The sequence below is a fragment of the Xenopus tropicalis genome, chromosome 8, assembly GCF_000004195.4.
Source record: "Xenopus tropicalis strain Nigerian chromosome 8, UCB_Xtro_10.0, whole genome shotgun sequence".
In the NCBI taxonomy this organism is placed as follows: domain Eukaryota; kingdom Metazoa; phylum Chordata; class Amphibia; order Anura; family Pipidae; genus Xenopus; species Xenopus tropicalis.
Window position 1 is genome coordinate 129297261 of NC_030684.2, and position 11297 is coordinate 129308557.

An 11297-nucleotide genomic window follows, 5' to 3' on the forward strand; every position below is an offset into this window, starting at 1 on the left:
AGTATTTCTCCGTTTTGACCCGGCTTGCTCCTGACTATTCTGATTATCCATATCTGACCTCGGCTTATACTTTGACTACGATTTCGTCTCATCCTGCTGTATTGATTACCCGGTTTGACCCTTGCCTGTCTGACTATCCTTGATTGCTGCCCGCCCCGACCTAGCCTGCCTGAAGACGACCTTGTTTAACCCTATTTGTACCGTGATCTTTGGCCTAACTGACTTTATACAGTCGTGCCCCATTGCTGGCCAGAACTCCTGCTTTGCACCTCTCGTATAAGTCCAGGTGGCATCCGAGTAGCTGAGGGCTCCTCCCGAAGCCAAAGGCGGTCACGCTACTGGTGAAGCACGAGCCGAGACCAGGGTGCTTGGCACTAGCTCTGGTATTGGGTGCCGACCGTGACATTATCACGGGCCATGGAGGACCAAGATCACGTTGAGTCCGCTGCTGCTTCTCCCGCTCCATCTGCTACTACTGAAGCGCTTCTTACTGCCCTGCTACAGCGCTTGGAGGATCAGGAGCAAAAACAAAATTATCTCCTGCAGGGTTTTCACAATTTAACCCGCCAGCTGGAGACCCCGCAAGCTTCACAGCAGCAGCCAATTCCTAGTTCTTCCCCTCCTGTGGGTTCATATGCTTTGGGGGGTAACACTTTCAGGTCCCAAGAACCCAAAATTGCATTTCCAGAGAAATTCTCTGGAGACAGGTCTAAATTTTTCGTCTTCAAAGAGGCATGTAAACTGTATCTTAGCTTTTTTCCTCTTTCTTTCCCTTCGGGTGTGGAAAAAGTAAGATTTGTTATGACCCTTCTAGTGGTGGATCCCCAAGTTTGGGCCCTTAGACTGTCTCCCTCTGATCCTGCCCGTTTTTCCCTTGATGTATTCTTTGATACTATGGCAGTTCTTTACGATGACCCAGATCGTGCATCATCAGCCGATTCGGCGATTCGTAAACTGCGCCAAGGGAGGCGGGAGGTAGAGGTATACTGCACAGAGTTCCGCCGGTGGGCAGGAGAGACTGAGTGGAACGATGCGGCCCTGCGCAGTCAGTTCCGTGTCGGGTTATCTGACTCTATTAAAGATAGTCTGGTGAATTACCCCTTGTCGTCCAGTCTAGATGATCTCATGTCCCTAGTCATCCAGATCGATAGGAGACAGAGGGAGAGAAGGAGTGAGAGGGGTCATGCTAATTTTTCTGGGGTTTCTTATATGGGACCTGACTTGGTGCCCAATGTCAAGTCTTTGGTTTCCCCAGTGTCTCCACCTCAGGAGGAGCCTATGCAACTAGGCCTATTCCATCTCTCTCCTGAGGAAAAGACACGCAGGCGGACCCTTGGGTTATGTATATATTGCGGGGACAAGGGTCATTTTCTGAAGCAATGCACTAAGAGGCCGGGAAACGCCCCAGCCTAAATGAAGAAGGGGAGCTTCATTTGGGTGCAGGCGTTTCCTCTCCCCAATTTGCCTCTAAGGTTCAGCTACCAGTCAAATTGACCTGGCCTTCGGGCTCCATTAATTTGTCCGCTTTTGTGGACTCTGGGGCCGAGGGTAACTTTTTAGATGCCACGTTTGCAGCCAGACACGGCATTCCTGTGGTTCCTCTAGATGTTCCCATGAGAATCTTAGCGGTGGACAGAAGACCCCTAGGCTCAGGGGTGGTAAATAAGAAAACCATCTTCTTATCATTAAGTACAAATAATGTTCATAGTGAGGAGATAGCCTTTTTCCTCATCGAAGGTGCCTCTTCTCCTCTCATTTTGGGGTTACCCTGGCTCCAGGCTCATAACCCCCTAATTAACTGGGTTACAGGGGAGGTCACTCAATGGGGCGATGGTTGTAGGGGTGTTTGTATTCCTCCTGTTATTGCGAACACCTTACTAGAGGGTTTACCTGCAGCCTATTCGGCTTTCGCTGATGTTTTTTCCAAAAGGGCTGCCGAGACCTTACCTCCGCACAGACAGTATGACTGTCCCATTGACCTGGTTCCAGGCGCCTCACTTCCTCGGGGTCGCACATATCCTCTTTCCCTACCTGAATCTCAGTCTATGAGGGAGTATATCCAGGAAAACCTCGAAAGGGGTTTTATTCGGCCCTCTAGTTCTCCTGCAGGTGCGGGCTTTTTCTTTGTGGGTAAGAAGGATGGTAGTCTTCGCCCTTGTATTGACTACAGAGGTTTAAATAAGGTCACAGTTAAAAACCGCTACCCCCTTCCTCTAATTTCAGAGTTGTTCGACCAGGTCAAGGGGGCTAAAGTCTATACCAAGCTTGATCTGAGAGGGGCATACAATCTCATTCGTATTAGGGAAGGGGATGAGTGGAAAACTGCTTTTAACACCAGAGACGGCCACTACGAATATTTAGTAATGCCCTTCGGGCTCTGTAACGCCCCCGCAGTTTTTCAGGAATTTGTCAATGACATTTTCCGTGATTTACTAGGGGTATTTGTAGTGGTCTACCTAGACGATATTCTTATTTTCTCGTCTAATCTCCATGAACATCGTATCCATGTCTGTGAAGTCTTAAAAAGGCTAAGGGAGAATAACCTGTATGCGAAACTTGAAAAATGTATCTTTGAGGTCTCTTCGGTCCAGTTTTTGGGGTTTATTATTACCAGCAAGGGTCTAGAGATGGATCCTGGTAAGGTGAAAGCGGTCCTGGACTGGGCACAACCTCTTTCTTTACGTGCAGTACAAAGGTTTCTTGGGTTTGCCAATTATTATCGGCAATTTATTAAGAATTTTTCCCTTATTGTAGCCCCCATCACGAATCTAACTAAGAAGGGCGCCGATCCCAGTATGTGGTCCCCTGAGGCTGTTCAAGCTTTTGAAACTCTTAAGAAAGAGTTCAGTTCTGCCTCTTTCCTTAAATACCCCGATTCTGCACTCCCTTTCATTGTAGAAGTAGATGCATCTGAGGTGGGAGCTGGGGCAGTCCTTTCTCAAAGACACCCGATGACCAATAAATTGCATCCCTGTGCTTTTTTTTCCAAGAAGTTTTTACCCGCGGAGGTAAATTACGATATAGGGAACAGGGAGTTGTTGGCGGTTAAATTGGCCTTTGAGGAATGGCGTCATCTTTTAGAGGGGGCTAAGCATCCAGTGATGGTCTATACGGACCATAAAAGTTTACTTTACATTGAGTCCGCTAAGCGCTTGAACCCAAGACAAGCCAGATGGGCTTTATTCTTTTCTAGGTTCAATTTTGTTTTAACTTTTAGGCCTGGTTCAAAAAATACCAAGGCAGATGCACTCTCTAGGAGTTTCAATTCTGTTTCCTCTGACCCTAGTGAATGTACTCCCATCATTCCCAGGGAGATTGTTGTTGCAACCTTGGAGTCCGATCTCTCTTCCTTATTGTCTCCTTTACAATCTTCTGCCCCTGTTGAAACCCCATCTGGTAAATGGTTTGTTCCTGAAGAGCTTAGGGAACAAGTTTTAAGAGAGGTTCATGATTCTAAAGTAGCAGGCCATCCAGGAATTGCTAAAACTGTTTCTTTATTGTCCCGTCATGTTTGGTGGCCTTCCTTTAAACAGGACGCTAAAACTTTTGTCAATTCCTGTGCAGTCTGCCAACGCTCTAAGCCATCTCATCAGCTGTCCCAGGGTCTCTTAAATCCCTTACCCATCCCAGTGAAACCATGGTCTCACATTTCTATGGATTTTATTGTGGAATTGCCTCCTTCCCAGGGTAAGACAGTGATTTGGGTGGTGGTCGATAGGTTCAGTAAGATGGCTCACTTTATTTCTTTACCACAACTCCCTTCTGCTAAGGTCCTGGCTGACTTATTCATCACACACATTTTTAAGTTTCATGGGTTTCCTGAAAATATTATTTCTGACAGGGGGGTTCAGTTTGTTTCTAAATTTTGGCGTGATTTCTGTTCTTTGGTTGGTACAGAACTGTCTTTTTCCTCTGCCTATCACCCCCAAACGAATGGTCAAACCGACAGGGTGAATCAGTCCCTTGAGCAGTATCTCAGGTGCTATGTATCCGATAACCAGTCCACATGGTCTGAACTGCTTCCTTGGGCAGAATTTGCTTACAATAATGCTACCCATTCCTCCTCAGGGAGGTCTCCTTTCTTTGTCGTTTATGGGTTACACCCCAAAGCATTTTCTTTTTCTGGCTCTAATTCCCCGGTACCCTCTGCCAATTCCTCTGTCTTAAAATTTTCTGAAATATGGTCGTCAGTTCATGATTCGTTGTCGGCAGCTTCCCTAGCCCAGAAAAAAGCTGCTGACAAATCCCGTAGGGAGGCTCCTCAGTACAAGGTGGGGGATTTGGTATGGTTATCTACCAAAAATATTAAGTTGAAGGTCCCCTCTCCCAAACTAGGTCCCAGGTTCATTGGTCCATATCCCATCATTGCAATAATTAACTCATCTTCTGTCCGTCTTCAGTTACCTCCTAATTTCAAGATTTCTAATACCTTTCACGTTTCTCTCCTAAAACCTGCTTCTAATACTCGTTGTCTGTCTGTTCCTCCCCCGGTGTTGGTTGAAGGTCAGCCTGAGTACGAGATCCAGGAGTTCCTCGACTCCCGTCTGGTGAGAGGTAAGTTACAATATCTCACCAGGTGGAAAGGCTTTGGTCCTGAGGAGAACTCTTGGGTCTCAGTTGATGACATCAAGGCTGATCGTCTCAGGAAGCAATTCCATTCAAGATTTCCTGAGAGGCCTGGGGGTCCAGTGGCCCCCCCTAGAGAGGGGGGTAATGTAATGAAACACTTACCAGCGCGGCGGGGATGCCCACCGCGCTGCCATCGGCGGGGACGCCCGCCGCGCCGTTCTCCTCCTGTGCCGGCTCCTTCCTAAGTGTGCGCGCGCGCGCATTTCCGCAATTTAAAGGCGCACGCACGCTGGCGTCATGACGTCATCGCGCAATGGCACGAAATTCAAACTATTTAAAGGGACTTTTGCTTACATTCATTGCCCGTGATAGGATTCGATTCCTGGTGCCTTCCTGAGCCTTGTGCATTCTTGTTCCTGTATTCTGATAGTATTTCTCCGTTTTGACCCGGCTTGCTCCTGACTATTCTGATTATCCATATCTGACCTCGGCTTATACTTTGACTACGACCCTTGCCTGTCTGACTATCCTTGATTGCTGCCCGCCCCGACCTAGCCTGCCTGAAGACGACCTTGTTTAACCCTATTTGTACCGTGATCTTTGGCCTAACTGACTTTATACAGTCGTGCCCCATTGCTGGCCAGAACTCCTGCTTTGCACCTCTCGTATAAGTCCAGGTGGCATCCGAGTAGCTGAGGGCTCCTCCCGAAGCCAAAGGCGGTCACGCTACTGGTGAAGCACGAGCCGAGACCAGGGTGCTTGGCACTAGCTCTGGTATTGGGTGCCGACCGTGACAGCATGACTATATTACTTCTGTTTACTGTCCTTATAGTTATCATTTCTCTAACTACATTCTATTTTTAATGATAGCTTCATAAACATATACACTCTTTAACAATCAGGGCATTTGAAATGCAACTTAAATGAAATTTGAATTATAGCTAAATACTGTCCTTTCAATATGGTATAACGTTCCCAATATAAGTTCTTACCCATCACTGAACAAAGGGAGGTTGATTTACCAATTTTCAAGGTAAAAAATGTGGGAAAAAATGGTAATAAAACTCAAGCTACTGATCTTCAACAATTCTTAGTAGTGATGAGCGAATCTGTCCCGTGTTGCCTCACCAAAAAATGAGCGAAACAACAGTAAAATTTGCGAAACGGTCAAAAATCCGCAAAACACACTTGACGTCCCACTTTTTTTTGTTGCCCACGTTGTTTTTTGCCACGACCACGCCTATTTTGATGCGACCGTGACTTTTTTACGCGACCACATTTTTTTTTGACGTGCAAATTTTCCCACGGAGTCACAACCTCAACTTTTTTTTACGTGAGCGTGACTTTTTCTGACGCAACTTTTGATGGAACTGCAACAATTTTCCGTGTTTCAGCATTGGGGGAATATTTCACAAATTGGGCGACAAAATTTGCCGTGTAAAAATTCGATGCGCCAAGAAAAATAGTCGTCTGCATAAAAAAACAGAACAGTAACTGTCGATTTATATTAAACCGGGTTGAACTCGCAAAAATACCTTCTCTGCTTCTGTCTGGATACAGAGAAGGCATTTGAAAGATTGGGGTTTTTTTTGGAACTCCTCTTGTTGCAAAAAAACCCAACAGGAAATGTTTTGGTTTCAGGTTTTCTATCAAATCAGTTTGGCATATCCAGTGAACAATGCAAGGTTCCCACTTTTGCTGCTTAAGTAAATAATTAAAGTAATAATGGAACCATTAACGACTATTTTAAGGAATGATGGAACAATTAAAAGTATTCAAATAAAGTAAAACTACCCATAGAATAGGCTTGTTCGCTGATGATATGTTTCTCAACCTATATAACTAGTGATGGGCGAATGTTTTGGCAGGCATGGATTCGTGGCAAATTTCCGCCTTTTGACTTTGGCGGATTGCTTTGGTAAAACAGACATCAAAATTCGCTGCGTAAAAATTTGCCACGCAACCAAAAAATTGTCGAGAAACATTTTCGGGTTTCTCAAATTTTTTCCCGTTTTGCTAATCTTTTGAAAGATTTGTGAATTATTTGCCAACAGGGACAAATTTACTCATCACTATATATAATCTATACCTGCTGTACAGTAGAGATGTAGCGAACTGTTCGCCGGCGAACTAATTCGCGCGAACATCGGGTGTTCGCGAACGCGCAAGTTCGCAAACTTTCCGCGTATGTTTGCAATTTGGGTTCGCCGCGGTTTTTTTTCGCTGCGTTTTTTCTCTGCGTTTTTTCTCAGCCTAAAAAACGCCGCACTACCACACATGGCGTTTTTCAGCCTAGTACTGGTGTAAGCAAATCCCGTTTCCATGGTGCCAATAGCGCGAAATAGCAAAAAACGCCGCGTATTTCCGCTAGGTCTGCCCGTTTTTACGCAACGCTTTTTCAACAGAGTATTTTTTAGAGAAATTTTTGCCCTTGCATGCCCCTGTCCAGGTCATGGCACCCTTTAAACAAATTTAAAATCAGTTTTCTGGCCAGAAATGGCTTTTCTTGGTTTTAAAGTTCGCCTTCCCATTGAAGTCTATGGGGTTCACAAAGTTCGCGAAAATTCGCGCTCTTTGGCGTAAGTTCGCGAACGTGTTCGCGAACTTTTTTTTTTAGGTTCGCTACATCCCTACTGTACAGGCCATTTCACCACAATAATCAGACCTCTCTTACTGTAAGGTAAATAAAACTTGAGGGTTCTTAAAAAAACTACTTAATGAAAACTATTCCCCACATTTACCTTCTAATTTACAAAGTAAATTTAGATAAATGGCAAGCTATAATATTTGGTAGGATATGGGGGGGGTCCCCAACATAGATATCAAGAGACACAATGTTTCTCTCCATCACAAAAGGAGGAATGGGCCACCAAATTTAGCTAAACTAAAATACTTTGGTTAGAAGATTCCCAAAAATTGTAGGTAGATATAGAACATGCTACAGTTGGTACAGTAACAGTGAGAGATGCATTGCCAAAAAATTTGGTGCAAAAAATCGTGGAAAAAAACCCATGACCTTTAGAAAATGGGCCCCTTCATATAGACAACAATGTAATTCTCACTGGAGGTCAACTTTCTTTCCACAAAAAAACCCAAACTCATATATTCAGTTCAAGTGTTTTTGTTTTTTTTTAAAAATAAGCTAGCATTCGAGGAAAATAATAATTGCTTGGGTTTTGTTTAGGAATGCACCGCATCCGCATTCGGTTCAGGATTCGGCAAAACCCGTCAGGGTTGGGTTCAGTGCATCCCTAGTTTTGTTGCACTCGTTTTTATTTCTCTGAGAGTTGAATGTTGATAGATCTGCCCCATAGAGGCTGATCTATCAAAATTAGCGATGAGCACATTTTTTCGGCAGGCCAGGGATTCACAGAGAATTCCTGCATTTTGTCATTGGCGGGAAAATTCGCTGCACAAAAATTTGTCAAAAAAATTTGTGCCAAAATAGGCACGGTCACATCAAATTGGGCGCGGTCATGTAAAAAAAAGATGCAGGCGACAAAAAAGTTGTGCGACAAACACATTTCGCTGATTTTTCACCATTTTACGGCGAAGCGAAATGGAACAGATTCGCTCATCATTAATCAAAATGTGAATTAAGAGCTTAATACATAAAAACTCTGTTCATTCCTATGGGATTTTAAGAAATATATTGATCAATGGGTGAAAGTTGGAACTCACCATTTAATAAATACACTTCTATCCCATAAGAATAAATAGAATAGAATGTGGGTGAGTTTTTGGGGTACATTTACCAACCAATTTTGAGATAAGTTCGTATTTTTTTGAAATGATAGCATTATAAAGTTTCGGGATGTATGTGAAAATTTTGGTTAAAAAAAATCATTTTTTAGGTTATTTGTGGTTTCCGGTAAAAAAAATGTACTTTGCGCAAATAATACAAACATTTTGGAATTCGTTAATGCTTTGGTTACATTATCATCGGGACTAGAATTTCGCCAGGTTTGATCTGTCGAGTGACATTGAGTCCTATGGAAGGCTTCAAAGCCAGAAATGTTTTTGTGGCGTTTACGAACATTTTGCGACTTTCGGAACACAATTGCGATATTTTCTTACGAACGATAAAAGCATTGTCGAGACATTTTGGAACTACAGAAATGATTGTGGTTATTTCTAATTTATACCATATCAAGTTTCACGGTCAGAAAAAAACACATTTTAGGTTAACCCTAACCCTATGTGTAGCACATACAGTACATTTACTGGTAAAAAAAAGTGCAGAGACCCTAGCAGATAATAGGCTAGATTTACCATATATACTCGAGTATAAGCCGATCCGAATATTAGCCGAGGTACCTAATTTTACCTAAGAAAGCTGGAAAAACGTATTGACTCGAGTATAAGCCTAGGGTGGGAAACTCATCTCAGAAGTGTTCTTATTTATCAGCTCTACTAAGTAACGTCCTGAAAAATAAACATTTATTTTTCCCACATAATATGTGGGATATGTAGTAGGTAATGAGGCCTGTAGCAAATAACCTCAAACAGACCCGAGTTCTGTCACTTCTTTAATGCCCACAATGCTACAATTATTATCCCTTATATTGAATTCACAAAGAAATTTCCTAGTTTATGGTAGTGTGGTACCAAGAGCGTCAATGGGCTTTTGACCACATTAAGGGGCACATTCATCAAAGTACAAGTTCGAATCCTGAAATGGGTAAAAGTCAGATAATTTCTGATGATCGGAAATGTCCCTAAATGCTTACAAAAAAATCGTAATAATCACGATAATATTTTAATGGCGATCCGAAAGTCACTAAATTTTCGTATCCGAACAATCATAAATATCGGGAAAACCTTTCTGATTTTGAAGCTTCAGTGCATGATTTTGGAAGCCTCCCATAGGGCTCAATGGCACTCTGCAGCTCCAACCCGGCCCAAGGAAAGTCTCCCATAGGACTCAATGGCTTGAATGAATCAGAAACTTTCGTACTCCTTGTGACAAATACCATTTTGTCGCAAAGTGCGAAAAAGTCATGCAAATTAATGAAAAAATACACACAGTACAAAATCTTACAAACTTACAAATTTCTGAATACAAATTTTTTGTATTCGGAAACAATCATACTTTGATGAATGTGCCCCTAAGGCTGCCTTGTCTGTTGTCACATCTGGCTTCCTTAATCTATATTGTCCATGCTCTGGTTCTCCATGGTTCTCTAGTGCTGATGTAATGGAGGCACACTAAGGGGTCCATTCATGAAACCATGGTATTCAGATGGTTGAATTAGAAGTGACTACGATCATTTCTGATGTGCGAAAATGTCTCGAAAATTCTTTTCTTGGTCGTACGAAAATATTGTGATTGATCCGAAAGTCATGAATTTCCGTATCCGAACAATCCTTAACAGTGCGAAAACCTTTTTGGCTTTGAAACTTCAATGCATGATTTTGGAAGCCTCCCATAGGACTCAATGCAGCTCCAACCCGGCCCAAGGAAAGTCACAATACCAAAGCTTGAATGAATCCGAAATGTTGGTAGTCATTGCAAAAATTCGACTTTTTTTGTGGAAGTTGACGAAAACCGATATTATGTTTGTCATTACGAAAAGTACTAAACTTTAGAAAAAAATTCAAATTTTTCGCAATTGTGGTCATTATGCTTTAACAAATGGGCCCCGTTAGTTGAACTGGTATGTACACTACAAGGAGGAACAAACTGATATGTCTGTTTTGATCTGACACTACTGTACAGTTTTGTCTGTATAATCAATTCAGTGGACAGAATGTACTCTGGTAACTATCAGTAAACATTATATTGTCATGACATGTAGTATTAAACAATTCTATCAGCCTTTGTTTTTACTTTTATTTAGTATTCCTTGTATGGTAACTTTGATATCTTTGTTCCTTATGCTATAGATGATGGGATTCAGCATTGGAATCACAACAGTGTAAATAATGGACACAATCTTCTCTGTGCTAGGAGAGTTTCTGGAGTGAGGGCGTAGATACATGAACGCCAAAGGCCCATAGTACAGAGAGACCACTGTGAGATGGGAGGCACATGTAGAGAAAGCTTTATGTCTTCCTTCCGTGGAACGGATATTTAAGATAGTGCACATTATATAGATATATGAAAAAATAATTAAAATAAACGCACTAAGGCCAAGTGTAAAAGCTGCGATGTACATTGATACCTCATGAAGCCAAGTATCTTGGCAAGACAGATGAAGTAAAACAGGTATCTCACAGAAAAAATGGTTGACATGGTGGGACCTGCAAAAGGGCAGTTGGAAGGTGTATGTTACATGAAAGCTGGAATTGATACAAGCCACGGCACAGCAGACAGCAGCCATGGAAATGCAAAATCTCTTGTTCATAAGTGTATTGTAGTGCAGAGGCTTACAGATAGCCGTGTATCTATCATAGGCCATAACAGCCAGAAGAACACACTCTATCGTTACTAGGGCAGAATGGAAGAACATTTGTAAAGCACAATCAAGACGTGAAATACTGGTATCCTTAGTTATTGCAATTATGATAAGTTTAGGGACTACTGAAGTACTTATGCCAATGTCAACGATGGACAGGTTGCTTAAGAAGAAATACATTGGGGTGTGAAGCCGCAAATTGATTCGTACCACAATGATAAGTAAAGAGTTTACTGACAATGTGAGTATGTACATTATCAGGAAGGTTAGCATACTTAGGGTATTTAGGGATGGAAGAAAGAATCCATTGTAAGACGTTCCATTTTCCAT

The 11297-nt window shown here is 42.6% G+C and overlaps 1 protein-coding gene across 1 annotated transcript; it reads right to left on the minus strand.

Annotated features, from left to right (window-relative positions):
• Positions 1 to 10382: 10382 nt before the first annotated feature.
• On the minus strand, positions 10383 to 11297 carry LOC116406841 (olfactory receptor 5B21-like). The gene has a single exon (XM_031891805.1). It carries the CDS (start codon positions 11295 to 11297, stop codon positions 10383 to 10385), a length of 915 nt encoding a protein of 304 aa, XP_031747665.1.